We start from the raw sequence: 16956 nt of genomic DNA on the forward strand, positions 1-16956 counted from the left end.
TAGTTATGTATTCAAATCCCTTTCATGTTTTGACTGTTGAAACGGTTAAAAAATGCATCGGACAATATCATAACGGCTCTTTTATTTCTCCCCAAAAAAATGTTCTTGTCACTCGGATCGCCGCATGAAACTCAGCTGCCCCCAAAGTCACATCATCCTTTTTTTATTGAATTTGTCTGAATTAGAATGGTATATCATGCATGCAATACCGCATTAGCCGCTGAGGATTTTCACCTTCCACAGACGAATCACAATAAACGCAAGATTCCTTCGGCGATGAAGCGATGTGGAAAAAAAGGTGGACGTGGTTTGGGCAGACAGCTTCTTAGCGGGAAGTTTGCCATTGCATAGTACATGAAGATTCCAATTGAATGCACAAGCATGCTGCTATGCTTTTCAAGTGACATGACTGAAAACTTGATTTTGGAACTATATACGTACTTTGTCGTAATCTGGAGCATCTATGTACATTTGTTGTATAATATATATACAGTGATACCTCGGTTTACGAACGCTTCTCCATCTTGAATGAGTGAAGTTGACGTTCAAACACGTTTAAAAAGTAGTTATTCGTGTTTACTCTCGATTTGGATCAACTGTATTTACTAGTTGTTGTGTGGCACCAACATCATATTTAGTCACGTGTGGTCCACTTTGAACGCTTGTTCGACAGAAATTGGGAAATATGCTCGTTTTACATCCTCAATGGCCATCCCACTATCTACAGAGGCACTCTCTCTCTCTCAGTGTGTGTATGTGCCAGCTAGCTAACTAGCTAGATACAGAAGCTTGATAGCTTAATAGTTACCTAGCTACCTAAATAGATAGATAGATTGATAGATACCTTGGCTTACGAACTTAATTGGTTCCCAGACAGAGTGTGTAAGGCGAAAAGTGTGGATCCCAAAAAATTTATTTGCCATAGGAAACCATTAAAATGAGTATAATGCGTTCCCTGGTTCCCATAAAACATAATTTTCTAATTTTCTATGCCATAAAACTACACGAAATTTAGCTTATTTTGTATAATAAATGTGCTATGGTATTATAATTAAAGAGATAAACCGTATTGTATAATAAAGTCATTTTATTTACCTGATGGCTTGATATCATTGATGGAGTGGAGTGGCCGGTTTCCTCAGCATTAAACACTTGAAGAGGAACGTAACCTTCTTCTTTCACCATCTTGAGGAATGATCCCTTATAGGTGCTTTCTCTGCGATAATTTTACCTAGTTCCTCATCAATTGTGTTGTGTTTAGCTGTGTTGATAGCTTTTTGCATCAAGTGTACAGTTGAAACTCTCTCTCACTGTCATCTGCCTGTCTCTTTAATGTTTAAACCACCTCCCCTCACTGCTGCGTTCTTGACCAATCACATGGCTTTAACCGAAGACTGGGGGCGGGACAAAAACAGTCGGCTCGTTCGCAAAAGACACATCACTCGTCCAGGAAGCTCCGTGTACGAAGAAACTTCGTATGCCAAGGTAAAATTTTCATACATTTAACGTTTGTAAACCGAAAGATTCGTAAGCCAAGGGGTTCGAAAACCAAGGTATCACTGTAGATAGATAGATACACACACAGATATCCATACATACTGCCAATTGCTTGCTTCAACATATTCGCTGCTAGTGTTTGTCATTTGGAACTAAGTTCATGATATCCTATGTCTTCAGCTAAAAGAATAAAGATCACAAATACAGTAAAACTACAACACAAAGTGCCTTAAAATCATTATTCGCTACATCTGCATTTCCTTATTGCACTCAGTTCAATCTTACTGTCATTTCATTGCGGTGCGAACACTTGAAAAAAAAATGCTGCCTTGCTGTTAAAGTTTAGGAAAGTAGTAGTACAAATGGCTACACACATACAAGCTCATATCATTTGTCTCACTGAAAGTCTTTTGGTTGATTAGTAGAATGCAAGCGTGAAATGAAAGACATTTTTGTCAAACGATCCACAAATAGGGTTATGTGTGTGTGTGTGGGGGGGGGGGCAAATTTAGGTAAATTTTGGACAAATGTACACCCTGGAAACCAGAAACTAAATGCAAAAGGACCAACAATGTTAAACACAGGTGGCATTGCAGGAAGCTGATTGGCCGATGGATATGGGCGGGTCTGGGAAGGAAGGACCTGAGGAACCCCAGCAGATACCAATCAAAGGAAATTATTCATTGAAACTCCATGCAAAGCCCCAACAGAGTTCATCTCTCATTTAAAGGACAACCGACACCATATTTTTGTCTCCTAACTGACATCAGAAAAACGTTTTATAGCATCTAAAAACCCAGCTGATTGGCCGATGGATTAAAAATGACTTAAGGTGTCCCAAAACTGCCACAAAATGAGCTCGGAACTGGGCAGATTCAGAAAGTCCCGCCCCTTTGTTCGTGACGTCACTATTGGTCACACTCTCCCTTGCTCCAGAATCAAAACAATGGCTTCAGATTCTGAGAAGATGCTTTCTTGTTACACATCCAGTTATGAATATGATTCAAATAGTTCTGAAGAGGAAAGCATAAATGTTTGCAATTGATTAAAGGAGTCCTCCCATATCAATTCGATCCATCAATGACAGCAATGTAGCACCCAGAAAATGCACAAGATGGCGCCCAAGCTCTGTTGGAAATGGGCTGATTTGTCTGCTGGGAATTTGTGTACTACTAGTATCAAATAGTAGTCTTGATGCAACATACAAGGATTCACCCTGGCGTTATTTATGTCTTTTCCGTCTAATTTCTGCATCAACATGGATCAACACGAAGTTTTCAGTCTAAACAAAGTACCCAAAATGCATTGTGTGTCGCTTTCTCGGTCAGGGGCGTTCCCTCCGTGACGTCACGTCAGGCATCGTCATCAACTGGAAAACAAGACTTCCTGAATATTCAGTGTGAGTCTTACAATGTAAACTATAGCTATATGCCGTGGAATCTTTGTAAAATACACCCAGTAGAAGTCATTTGAAGTGATTTTACAAATGATGGCCACAACTTGTCCGGAGGTGTCGGTTGTCCTTTAAATGCTATCTAATTGAAATTGATCAACCATAAGTTCTTGAAATGTTCTCCAACTAGCTTATTATTATAGCTTCCGGAGTACAGAAGCTGAGCACTGTTTTCTCCATTTTAGCCTGACCCGTTTACAGCAGGAAGAGTTTTACCTTCAATAAATGAACCACAGAAACTATGCAATTGAAGACGTATCGTTCAATGACCAAAAATCGTCCAATTGTGAAGCACCAAATTTTCAACTCGGGACACGTTAGGCCAAGTGACAACCTATCCCATTTAGAGTCCACTCCACACCGCACGTCCACAAGCTACAGATTCAGAAAAGCAGACATCCAGGATAGATACAAAAGATCTATGAAGGAAAGAACGAAGAAAGGAAGGAAGCAGATGTTTATCATCTATGGGCATGCAATAAGCTAAAGGTTGAGAGTCTGTTTACGTGGTCATGGAAGGGTCCGTCCGTGTCCAGTGGGCTTCCCGACTGGTGTGACATGACATCAGGACCATGCAACCACTGCAGATGGCAGCCAGCACAATCTATCCAATGTCTTTAGGGCGTGATCCAGAAGGTCCGGTACATGGTTGGGTATCATAAAACTTCAACTTGGATTTCTCTGACTGTTTCAGAGGTTTAATACACAAATAAGTTAACCGCCCTGAAAAAATGGGGAAAATATGGGACAATCTCGGCTCTGTTGCAGCGATTATTTGTATGTGAAATTCGGGACATCTGCTCAACCCACGAGGACTCAACAAGGTTCAGAGCCTATGCCGGGAGTCATGGCTGTAGCTGCCCGGGGAACTGCGGTTGCGGTGTGGCTTGTATGCATCCTGATAGGGGTCCTGGTAATCCTGGTAGGGGTCCTGCGCCTCTCGGCTGTGCTGTGAGCCCGATGACATTCTATTACGTCCTTTGTGCGCCCGTTCATTATGGTAGTTTTCCTCAGACGTCATCAGGTTACGACGCTCGTTCGCAGTAGAATGGTCGCCGGTGTGGTTGCTCTGTTGATTTCTTTGGCTCTGCTATGAGAAGGAACAAATAAAACATGATGCAAATGGGTCGACGGGGCATAATAAGACCCCGAAGAGACTAGGGCAGTGGTTGTTAATCTTGTTGGAGGCACCGAACCCCACCAGTTTCATATGCTCATTCACAGAACCCTTCTTCCAATGACTGTGTCTACTAACTGCAGTCTAGACTGAGGGGTGGACCTCTGTGGCGGAGGATCCACCGAACCCCTGAGACAGACTCACCGAATCCCGACGGTTCGATCGAACCCAGGTTAAGAACCAGTGGACTAGGGCATACATACCTGCAGCCCAGTGATGTTGGTTGGGTATGCCGTGAGGGTGCCAGGGCCAAGATTGCGTCCCAGCAAAGGGTTAAGGGGCGTCGCCATGGAGGTATGCGTTGCTTTCCAGTAGGCCTCAAGGTATTCTGCCAGATGCTCACAGGCGTCCTCCAGCTGATTCTCGTCTAGGATGATGTCAAACATTTCCTGCGGAGAGCAAAACCAATCGGCAAGCTATTAATGAATATTAATTTCAACGAGAGCAGCACGGTAGAAGCGATGAAGATGGCCACCTACTGGAGGACATTGAGCAAGTTTGTCCGCAGCCACGAGCTGCACGTTCAGGTGTTTGCTCTGGGACTTTCCTCTGGACTTGACTAGCCTCTGCAGAACCTGCAGGACAAGGACCGAGAAATGTGTCCCTATGATCGAATTAGTGCAGTTTATGGTGGCTCCCCAGCAGATTTCTGGGTGACGCTAAGCATGCAGCACTTGGCCATAGACATTGAGGATATAGGTATACGTTAGCTCCACAAGACTAAGTTATTAGCACCCTTTGAAGGACAACCGACGCCTCCAGACAAGTTGTGTCCATAATTTGTAAAATGGCTTCAAATGACTTCTCCTGAGCGCATTTTACAAAGATTCCACAACATATAGCTATATTTTACCTTTTAAGACTCTCGCTGAATATTCAGGAAGTCTTGTTTTCGACTTGGTGACGATTCCTGACGTGACGTCACGTCAGGAACGCCCCTGACCAGGAAAGCGACACACAATGCATTTTGGCTACTTTGTTGGGTCTGAAAACTTCGAAATTAGAAGGAAAACACAAATAACGCGATGGAGAATCGTTGTGTGTTGCACCAAGGCTATTATTTAATACTAGTTGACACAAATTTCCAGCAGACAAATCAGCCCATTTCCAACGGAGCTTGGGTGCCATCTTGTGGATTTTCCGGGATGCTAACGTTTTTCTGATGTCCGTTAGGAAACAAAAAAATTGGTGTCGGTTGTCCTTTAAAAATGTGCACTAACTTTCTCCAGACTAGGATTTTCAGAATCCGAATTAGAAAACCTTTATTCGTCCCACAATGGGGAAATTTGCACATTTTGTCATGGATATTTTGAGTAGTCACGGGCATTGACATGCAACTCCATTTTATGATGCTATTCACGATATACAGTACTTGCTTGAGCTTACCTTTGGTGAAGACACTTTGACATGGACAATAATAGGGGCCAAAGAGGTCTTGAGGAGTTGGGCTGGGTGGTTGATGGTGTCGGCATCCAGTATTACCAGTTGCAGTGAGCGGGCCAACTCAAAGATGCGCTCGATCTCACTTTGCACTTCAGCTAATGACGCAAAGGCATGAGTAAGATGTGGCTGAAGATGCTAAGAGAGAACTTTATCTAGGCCCCAACTAGTTTGTCATTTCAAATTCCATTCCTTACCTAAACTGGAACGGGTGTTGGATCGCTCTATAATGGCCCTCTTGCTGGGGTTGTTGAGGACGGACCTCTTAGCTAAAGATATGTCTGCAGTCACTCGAGTGATCGATATCCTGGAAGAGTGAGACAACCAATGTACAGATCCACGCGATGGTGAAAAAGTACAACTAAAAGAAAAGAAGAATTAAATTTGTCTTACCTGCCATCAAATCTGTGCTTGAGAAAGTCAAAGAGGGCCTTCTGCATCATATCGGTCACCTGCATAGACAAGTTTGACATTTGAAATGCTATTACTGCTCATATCCATCCATCCATTTATTTTCATCTACAGTGATACCTTGGCTTACGAACTTAATGATGTGGCGTGACGTCACTGAAGGAACACGCCCGACAAAGCGACACACAATGCATTGTGGGTACTTTGTTTGGTCTGAAAATCCATGTTGATGACGAAATTAGAAGGAAAACACATAAATAACGCGATGGTAAATTGTTGTCTTTTGCACCAAGACTACTATTTGATAGTAGTTGACACAATTTCCCAGCAGACAACTCAATCCATTTCCAACGGAGCTTGGGCGCCATCTTGTGCATTTTCTGGGCGCTAGATTGGAGTCCAGATGGCTCGAATTGATACGGAAGGACTTGTTTAATCGATTGCAAACATGTATGCTTTCCTCTTCAGAACTATTTCAATCATATTCATAACTGGACGAGTAACAAGAAAGCATGTTCTCCAAATCTGAAGCCATTGTTTTGATTCTAGTGCAAGGCAAGGCGTCCTGGCGTGATGTCACGAACAAGGGGGCGGGACCTTCTGAGACACACCCTCGGAGATGGCGAGTCATTTTGAAGTAATTTTGGGACACAAATTCATTTTTATTGGTGTTTTGCATTTGACTAAAAATATCATACTGCATATTTTGGGTATTTTAGATGCTATAAAACGTTTTTCTGATGTCAGTTAGGAAACCAAAAAAAAAAATGGTGTCGGTTGGTATAGCACAGTAGCATACATTTCTTCTCATGCTTACCTCATAACCTTTGAGCGAAGGTCCCACCAGCACCACCGGTCTCATGGAGGGAACCACATCATATGGGGGGATGTGTTCCGTCTGTCAATTCAAACATTTTGTCAATAGCAGGCGACTGAATATGAGTGAGAGCAAAAATAAGACAATCAGAAAAGCTCCGATGGGCAGCGGATGAATGGGGATTAACAATCAGTTGTTAAAATGACAGCCTTCTCTTGCATGTTCCAAACGCGCTGAAACTATGTTGCCACCAATCTGTACAGTTCATTGGAAGCTAGCATGAGCTATCATATTCAAAAGTGCTGTGTGTTGCCATCGCAAAGTAGGTAGGTGGGATTGCGCTAGCTGTGTTTAGCGACATATAAAACTGCGCTTTCCTAGCCAGTTCTATCCAACAGCTGCAACAATTATGAAGTACATAATTTCAGATTGTAATGAAGATGTACAGGTAACATCCGAGTTACGACCGAGTTCCGTTCCGACAAAACAGCCGGAAATCGAAAAGCATTCAAAATGGCTAACGCGGGGATCACGTAATCATAACAAATGATGACACGCTGGCATCTCCTATACGACAGGATAGTATACGATGTTAATCTGTTGTTTTTAAGCAATGTTTTCTATTGAATACTATTATATACCAAAATGTTGACAGTTCATTTATAAATCTTATAACTTTTAGTGTCATTTTAATCATTTTATATTTTGTATTATCGATCTTTATTACTGTGTCGGCGCACACGCTTTCCGCTGACCCAAATACGCACGGCTTCCCACGCATGCGTGCTGTCCAAAAATGGCTCTCCTTGCTAACGTAGAAGATTATTATTATTGTTCCGTTTCTGCAGCACCGTGTGCAAGTTGCTTCTCGCCATTGTCGGGTTTCTCATTGCCCCCCTTGTCGTTTTTGGTATTCTTTATTTTTGATTATTCCCCTGGTCCTCTTTTTTGGGACCAGAATCAGAATCATCTTTATTGCCAAGTATGTAGAACACACAAGGAATTTAATAAATCATCCTGCGCGGACCTCTCTCTATGTCGCGGTCGCAGCTGTAGCGGTCGCGGTCGTAAGTACGGGTGGTCGTAACTTGCGCCTGTTGTAAATCGGATGTTAACTGTATAACAATCTGACAATATGTTTTGTACTTCTTTCGCACGTTATTTCATCCAAGAACAAAACAAATGTGTTTGAAAAGCGCTCTTACACTGTTACTGTATCTGTACTGCCACTAATTTGGTACGCTAGTACTGCAAATGGGGAACCGGGGTATGCTATTTCTTTGCTATCACAACACAATCATGAAATCAAACTATAATGACTGATGAAAACAAGGCTTCAATGTCAAAAGGAGAATGAAAGGATGAGGAGCAACATGCCAATGTTGTCTGCAAAGAGACATTTTGACTGGATTTTTGAAAGATGACAACTTTGATACTTCGGCGTAGCCTGAAGTATTTGCGCTCCGTGTGATATGCGGCCGAGTGGCTGCAAGCTCCCGTCATTCTGCAATGGAGGCCGCAAGAACTCAGCGGATGCTTCACGAGAAGGGTCTCGCCAACTTACCACTTTCTGTTTCTGCTTTCCTGCGGGAGGGAGAAAAGACAGCGACGGTGTCGTCAGTGGCTGCTTGGTGAAGGAATCACCAGTCATGAAAGCTGATTGAGCAAAGAAAACCTAGCAACTATCAACTAGTGAAGAAAATAGAGATTTGAAAATGTGTTTCTTATATTCCTATCATATTCACAAAATCACATGAGTGCTGTTCGGGAAGGGGGGGTGGGGTAGGGATTCATAGTCTTGTCGTTGGATTCACACACTGTGGTAAGCCCCACTCTCAGAACGCCTGCAGTCCTCAACTGGAGGAAGAGGAGCATCATGGGAAAAATGTACCAACAACCGCAGGCAATGAACTTAGGCTCTAAGCAGAGAAGGCTTTATGCTCTTTATTCTATGCTCATGTACTTCCGGAGGCTCGTCTTTTAGCAGGTGGTCTTGGCTACATAGAGCCCCCCCCCCCCCCTGTCTAATGCGCTCACCTGCCGCGGATATGAGAGGTCGGATAGAGGCTGACACCTCATCCTCTACACTGGAAGAGGAGTTGCCTACAGACTTACTGGAAAACACAAGAGAGACAGAGACACAGTGTGGCATTAATGCGGTAAAAACCCGAGGTTGAATTTTAAAGGACAACCCACGTCTCCGGACAACTTGTGTCCATCATTTGTAAAATGGCTTCAAATGACTTCGACTGAGCGTATTTGACAAAGATTCCACCGCATATAGCTCTATTTTACATTTGAAGACTGCCGCTGAATATTCCAGAAGTCTCGTTTTTGAGTTGGTGACGAGTACTCACGTGACGTCACTGAAGGAACGCCCCTGACCGAAAAAAGGACACATTGTAGCAGTCCTTTCATCATGTCAATGCATTTTGCTGTACTTCGTTTGGTCTGAAAACTTCGTGTTGCACCAAAAAGAGGCAGAAGACAGCGACAAAGCTCCGCGTGAGGAATTAATCAGCCTGTGGAAACGGGCTGATTAATTCCTCACACGGAGCTTTGTCGCCATTTTCTACCACTTTTTTGGTGCTACAGTTCCCGCCCCCAGATACCTCAAAATGGCACGGAATAAATTCTTTAATCGATTGCAAACATGTATGCTTTCCTCTTCAGAATTATTTGAATCATATTCATAACTGGATGAGTAACTAGAAAGCATCTTCTCCGAATCTGAAGCAATTGTTTTGATTCTCGAGCAATGCAAGACGTCTTGGGGTGACGCCACGAACAAGGGGGCGGGACCTTTTGAAACTGGCCATTTCCGGTTTCATTTTGAAGTCGTTTTGGGACACTTGAAGTCTTTTTGATTGGTGTTTTGCATTTGACTAAAAATATCATCCTGCGTGTTTTGGGTATTTTAGATGCTATCAAACGTTTTTCCGATGTCAGTTAGGAAACAAAAAAGTGATGTCGGTTGTCCTTTAAGGGATCAGCCCAGGGATTCCAAAACGTCTTCGGTCGTTACCGCATAGGCTTGGTCATGCTAATGAGGTGATACCAGGGGGATTGGGGGAAATCAGAGCCATTCATAGAACATAAATCAGGGTTTTTGTAAAACAGTAAAACCCTTCATATTATTTCCTTTTTTTTTTTTTACTTTATGTCACTTCCCACTTGAGTGAACGCTGGCGCGTGTGGCTGCCACTGCTCACCCACAGAAAATCGTATCCTGTGACTAAAGTGTGCTTGAGAGTTTTGAAAGGCAATTATAAATGAAATCTATTATTATTATTATTATTATTGTTATTCTGATAATAATAATAATTATTGTTGTTGTTGTCGTTATTATGATGATGATGATTATTATTATTGTTATTTTTATTATTGTTGTTGTTATGATAATAATAATAATAATTATTATTGTTGTTGTTATTATATATTATTATTATTATTGATATTATTATTGTTGTTGTTGTTATTATGATAATAATAATACTAATTATTATTATTATTATTATTATTATTATTATTGTTGTTGTTGTTATTAATATTATTATTATTGTTGTTATTATGATAATAATATTTATAATAATTATAATATTAATTATTATTATTATTGTTGTTACTGTTGTTTTTGTTATTATTATTATTATTATTGTTATTATGATGATAATAATAATAATTATAATATTAATTATTATTATTATTGTTGTTACTGTTGTTTTTATTATTATTATTATTATTGTTGTTATTGTTGTTTTTGTTATTATTATTATTATTATTATTATTATTATTATTATTATCATTATTATGGTGACAAGTCCATTCATACATTGACCCAGAGACTTCTGACTAAGGGAACATCAATTGACAGCAATGTTCAGCATGGTCTGTGTCCTACTTACCCTTGGACTCGTCCTCTTTTCTGCTCTTGCTGGAGCCTGATGTTCTCCAACTTCAGAGGACTCGGGATGAAACCGATCTCACATCCTTCTTTCACCAATCGTCCGATCCACCAGTCGTTGTTGAACTTCTACAAACAGAACACGGGAAAACAATACCACAGAGTTACTCGTGTTGTATAGTTGATGGAGAGGAAAACAAAATGGCCATCATCACCTCTTTTATGTGGAGAAAGTCCTTGGCATCAAACGAGATGGCTGTCGCGGGAACAGGAACGTCCTCATCCAGAGCTCCACAGTAGCTGACATTGGTCCTCACAGCAAATGCTACAGGTTTGGTCTGGAGACACAGTGGTATGATGAAATGTACTCGGGTTCTTGAGACCTATCCTTGACAGTACAGTGATACCTTGGTTTACAAACTTAATTGCTTCCCAGACAGAGTGTGTGTAAGGTGAAAAGTGTGTATCCCAAAAATTGATGTTCCATAGGAAACCATTAAAATGAGAATAATCAGTTCTCAGGTCCCCATAAAACATAATTTTCTACTAAATAATCATTACAACTACACAAAATATACCTTATTTTATGTATAATAAATGTGCGATGGTATTATAATGAAAGAAATAAACTACTGTATAATAAAGTGGTTTTATTGACATTTGTGATGGTCGTTGATGACTTAATGGAATGAAGTGGCCGGTTTCACCAGCATTAAACACTTGATGAGGAACGTAGCTAATGGGTTTGAAATGATTACCCCAACAGTAGCCTTCCTCTTTCACCATCTTGAGGAATGGAGGTGCTTTCTCTGCGATCATTTTACCCTGTTCCTCATCAATTCTGTTCTGTTTTGCTGGGTTGGTAGCTTTTTGCATCAAGTATACAGATGGCCTGTTCGGGTTATTTGTGGAGCCTGATTGATGGGAATTTTAACCTTGCAGTCTACACTCTTCTTGAAAATATCAAAGTTGAAACGAATACAAATGTCACTGTTTTCTATCCATTCTGTCACTATCTCTCTGTCGTCTGCCTGTCTCTTTTGTCTTGCCTTTTGTCTCTTTAATGTTTGAATGGCTTCACTCTCTCCCTGTCACTGCTGCGTTCTTGACCAATGACGTGGCTTTAACTGATGACTGGCGGCGGGGAATAGACAACCAAAACAAGCCGGCTGCCATTTTCTTTGAGGAGAACGGGCTCGTTCGCCAACGACACATCGCTCATTGTGGCAGCTCCGTGTGTATACCAAAAAAACAGTTTGTATGCCAAGGTAAAATATTCATAAATTTAACGTTCATCAACTGAAAAGTTTGTAAGCCAAAGGGTTCGTAAACCGAGGTATCGCTGTACTGTTTTTTTGTTTGTGAATATGGCTACCTTGGCTCTCTCCAGCTGGATGGTAGCCTGCTGTTCCCGCTCCTGTCGGCTCTGTCCCGGCCCTTGGCTCTGGCTCGGGCTCTGACTTTGCACCTGGGCCTGAACGTCACGCTCCTCTTCCAAAGAGACATCTGAGTCTGATGGTCTACTAGTATAGGAATCAGCTGAGCCCTGCAAACACGTCACGTACCAAAGGCAGAGCATTCCTTCAGTTGTCGGCAAATAAGCATCAGCAATGTTCAATAATCGATGAGAAGGTTTCTTCAGCCGTCATAAGATGGCGCTCAAGCTCCGTTAGAAATGGGCTGATTTGTCCGCTGGGAATTTGTGTCAACTAGTATCAAATAGTAGTCTTGGTGCAACACACAATGATTCACCATCACGTTATTTATGTTTTCCTTCTAATTTCGCCATCAATACGACGTTTTCAGACCAAACAAAGTACCCAAAATGCATTGTGTGTCGCTTTGTCGGTCAGGGGCGTTCCCTCCGTGACGTCACGTCAGGAATCATCACCAACTCGTAAACAAGACTTCCTGAATATTCAGCGCGAGTCTTAAAAGGTCCAATAGAGCTATATGCGGTGGAATCTTTGTAAAATACGCTCCGTAGAAGTCATTTGAAGTGTTTTTACAAATTATAGACACAACTTGTCCGAAGGCGTCGGTTGTCCTTAATAAAAGGTGGTCTTCTGCTAATTCTAAACACTAAGATCAGTTCAGCAACAGCGTACTATGCTGGGTTAGTCATCTGTGTAATGGCTTTTTTTCAAGGAGACAAAATGGTTACTTGTGCTTGAGTACAAATTTTTAAAAGAGATGCTACTGTGTGGACTTTCGGGTGGATTGAGGTTTCATTGCGGCAAATGTGTGCGAGGACTTTGCCTGCCTTGATTTTCTCTCTCTTTAAGTCAGGAATCGTGCGTGACCTCTCACCATTTTTTTTACCCTTGTGTCAAATCACTCTACGAAGCATCTTTTCATCTATCTGGATGCTTTGCAGCGTTGGAATAGCTTGAGCATGTGACTCATCAACATCACTATCCACTTAACGACATCACGATGCTACATTCTGGGCAGAACCTACACAATGGGCTGCTTCAAGGACAACCGACATCACTTTTGATGATTCTGATCTGGAACATCAGACCGATAGGCACTCAATGGTGTCAGATTGCACGTTTACAGTATGCAGTTGACACTTTACTATGCTTAGAATATCTTGTTTTCTATCCTTTCACCCCCCCACCCCACGTCATCCCCCTTTCAAATTGCTTCTGTGGACTGCAAATTTCCCCATTGTGGGACGAAGAAAGGTTTTCTGATCTGGAACATCAGACCGATAGGCAGCAATGGTGTAGAATGCAGTAGAAGCCGCACATCACCAGAAAGATGGTGGGGACCCACATAAAATTGACGGAAGATGCCACCAACATTTGGTTAGGGCAGAAGAATGCCATCTCCACTAATGTGTACCACTTACACATACAGAGGAACACACACGAAAGCCCCTTCAACCCTAAGCAGAGTCCATCCTCACACCATGATGGTGGCTTCCAGGCCTTTCGACGATGTTTCGAATGAGTCGCATACATCCAAAAAAAAAAACACTCACCGCCTCAGAGTCTTCAAATCCATGCAGGTACAAATTGTCATACATGGAGGTTTGTTATTCCAAAGCGTGCCTCTGATACGGAAAGGGGGAGGGGGGAGAACAAGTGTAGCAGAAGAGGAGAAGGAAGGGGGTGGGCACCAGAGAAAGGGGGATAAAAAAAGGATGGGTAGGATGACGACAATCCCCCTCTCTACACAGGCGATTTAAAACAAAGAGAAGATCTCCGTTTGTTCCTCTGACGGATTGCAACGTCTCCCTGGTCCCACAGAGCTTCTGGATGGCTCACATTATAGAATGAGGAGCTTCTCCCTGGAGGTAGCCCGATCCTGGCGTTTCATTTCGTCCTACAGTAAAAACAGCGAGCGGCGGCACAAGCAGATCCTGCCTCAATATCCAAGCCTGATGACTGAGCAAATGTGCAGCAATGCGATTGGCCGATTAGCTAGCCAGTCAGCTGAGAGGTAGCAGGGATCCGTGGTGGAGGAGGAGGAGGGTGCAGCAGCAGCATCCTCCATTTCCTTTTTTGAGCCCGAGCTCAGAGAGCTGAAATTATTGTGAGGAATCCATCATAGTAATGGCGCTAACGTCATGTGACGCTAGGTTTGTTTTGTGTTTTACACTTTGTTAGCATTTGTTTATTGACACTGGTTCATTTTATCATTGTCTTCATCATTTTTTCCTGACAGTTTTATACAATTGTCACGATTATCATCCGTCCATCCATCTGTCTGTCCATCCATCCAGCCATCTACACATCCCTCTATCGATCCTAGCATCCATCCATCAATCCATCCATCCATCAATCCATCCAATGATCCATCCATCCAATCATCCATCTCCAATCATCCATCTGTACATCCATCCATGCATCCAATAATCCAATTCATCCAATCATCCATCCGTCCATCTGTCCATTCATCCACCCACACATTCTTCCATCCATCCATCCATCCATCCCTTATTATTATTATCATAATTATCATTATTATCGTTATCGTTGTCGTCGGTGTCGTTATTATTATTATTATTATTGTTACCACTTGTTTCGCACTAACACACCTGTCTGAGGATGAAGCTGGTGGAAGTAGTGCTGCCGTCAGACCTTTTCAGGCGGCTTCTCCGGGAATAAGTACCTCGATTCACCTGCAATCAATATATGGAGCAAATGAGAAAACCAGAGAACTGAATTATTATGAACAACCAATTCAAATTCATAATTCCTCGCACACGCAGAGAAAGCACACAAGGGAAATGTGATTTGATTTTCTCTCTCTTTAAGTTAGGAATCGTGCGTGACCTCACACCATTTTTTTTACCTACAAGGGATCATTCCTGAAAATTGTGAAAGAAGAAACTTGCGTTCCTCATCAAGTGTTTCATGCTGATGAAACCGGCCACTCCTTTCCATCAAGCCATCAACAACCATTACAAAGATAAATAAAATGACTTTATTATAAAGTACAGTTTATTTCTGAGTAGAAAATTAAGTTTTATGAGGACCTGGGAACAGATTACACTCATTTTAATGGTTTCCTATGGGAAATTATGTTTTGGGATACACACTTTTCACCTTACACACTCTGTCTGGGCACCAATTAAGTTCGTAAGCCAAGGTATCACTGTACTCACTCGGGAGCAAAATTAATTAAGTGCCAGTGATTTGTCCCATTTATATCTGAGTCTCCAGAGTGAACAACAATGTCAGAAAAGTCAAGACGCACTTCTCTCACTGTCTGAAATAAGGCCATTAAACTGGGTCACCATCTCCCTTTCTCTCTGTCAATAAATGCATGCTAAGAAAAGCCAAAAAGACAGTGCTCCTAAATAGCCTTCTGTTGACATTAGATAGAGAATGAAAGATCAAAATCAGAATCAGAATCATCTTTATTGGCCAAGTATGTAGAACACACAAGGAATTTGTCTCCGGTAGAACACACTGCACTAGTATCATCATTAAAAAAAAAAACATGACAAATAAGTATGGAAGGTAAGTGGTAGCTCTCAGGAACAACTTTGCAAAGTATCAAGCAAAGCTAAACTGATTAGTGGCAGAATGAAATATGCTAACTGACAGTTGTACAGTTGGTGCAGAAAATCAGTCAACCATTTTCAAATGATCAGTCGCTGTATTTGTAGTACAACACGTTTTGTTGCGAATAGGGCAATCAGAGCCAGTCTGATAGAGACAAGTCTAACAGACAAAGGCTGTGAAACTGTCATCTTCATCTAGGAGATCTGGCCTTGGACAGAATTTAGGACTTGGGAAACCTTACCTGAAATATAGGCGCCTGGATCCCCTCACCGATCTTGTTCCGTATGTAGATGTGTCGGGACATTTCAGCCAGGACATCAGTCCAGACTGCTGGCTGCTCCGGTGCGGCCCAGCGGAGGGGTGACGGCTTTCGGGCTGTGTGCTCCAGCTTCACACGCCTCAGCGGGACATGGACGTTCGCTAGCTAATCTCCTCCGCGGTGGGGAGGCAGGTGCTCCTACTGCTGCTTTTGTGGACTGAGAGGCTTGTGATGATGATGATGAGGATGAGGATGATGCTCACCCACTTATAAGCAGATGGACTTGAGTGATAGATGAGGGAGGGGGGGGGTCTTTATTTAGCCTGCAGAGAAGGCTAATTCTAGGCTATTTAAGACCCTGCGTAAGAGTTATTCCAGGCTCACTCTGGAAACGAGATCAATTTAGAATCAGAATCAGAATCATCTTGATTGCCAAGTATGTAGAACACACAAGGAATTTGTCTCTGGTAGAACATGCTGCACTAGTATCATAAAAAAATGGAGACATTTGGAATAAGAAGCACATTCCAAAAAAATTAAATAAAATCCCCAAATATGTGCACTATCAGTGGTATGACACAAGTTCTGAATTTCTTTTGTGCCATGTCCCAAACTGCTTTCATAGGTCTGTGATTAGAGCACTGGTCTAGTAAACCAGGGTTCGTGAGCTCAACCCTCACTGATGCCTCATCGCAAAAAACTAATTTGTTATGGTAATGTGTGTCTAGCGGCCAGACACATATTACCATAACAAATTAGAAACAGGATACACTCTCGCCTTAGATTGAGCGCTCTAGACTCTAGCCTGTTTATTTGCCAGGGTTGTTCAATGGTGGAGATCCTTCCTGATTCTTGTTCAACTTCCAGTCAAGCAATGGACTTGACTGTTACTTGTCAAGATTGCTGACGACCACATTGTTTGAGGCTGTACTTTTGGTAATATCTTAACAAAAATGCTAAATCCCAGTTGCTGCACA

The 16956-nt window shown here is 42.0% G+C and overlaps 1 protein-coding gene across 5 annotated transcripts; it reads right to left on the reverse strand.

The window, feature by feature from the left end:
* Positions 1–65: 65 nt before the first annotated feature.
* Positions 66–16186, reverse strand: LOC148902646 (voltage-dependent L-type calcium channel subunit beta-4-like). 5 transcript variants are annotated; one of them, XM_089017040.1, is made up of 14 exons: positions 15962–16186; positions 14748–14831; positions 12075–12245; positions 10915–11037; positions 10701–10828; positions 8833–8909; positions 8360–8379; positions 6796–6876; positions 5961–6019; positions 5765–5874; positions 5514–5665; positions 4607–4702; positions 4331–4516; positions 66–4037 (listed from the first exon to the last, which is right to left on the reverse strand). In XM_089017040.1, the coding sequence occupies exons 1-14, from the start codon at positions 16022–16024 to the stop codon at positions 3777–3779; spliced, it is 1611 nt and encodes a 536-aa protein (XP_088873166.1). In that variant the 5' UTR covers positions 16025–16186; the 3' UTR covers positions 66–3776. The 5 variants fall into 5 exon arrangements, with proteins under 5 accessions (XP_088873166.1, XP_088873090.1, XP_088873239.1 ...); XM_089016964.1 differs by having other exon boundaries at positions 66–4040; positions 15962–16183; XM_089017113.1 differs by lacking the exon at positions 8833–8909 and having other exon boundaries at positions 66–4040; positions 8360–8378; positions 15962–16182.
* Between the last annotated feature and the right edge of the window lie 770 nt (positions 16187–16956).

The sequence above is a fragment of the Hippocampus bargibanti genome, linkage group LG01, assembly GCF_051943395.1.
Source record: "Hippocampus bargibanti isolate YZ-2025 linkage group LG01, ASM5194339v1, whole genome shotgun sequence".
In the NCBI taxonomy this organism is placed as follows: Eukaryota; Metazoa; Chordata; class Actinopteri; order Syngnathiformes; family Syngnathidae; genus Hippocampus; species Hippocampus bargibanti.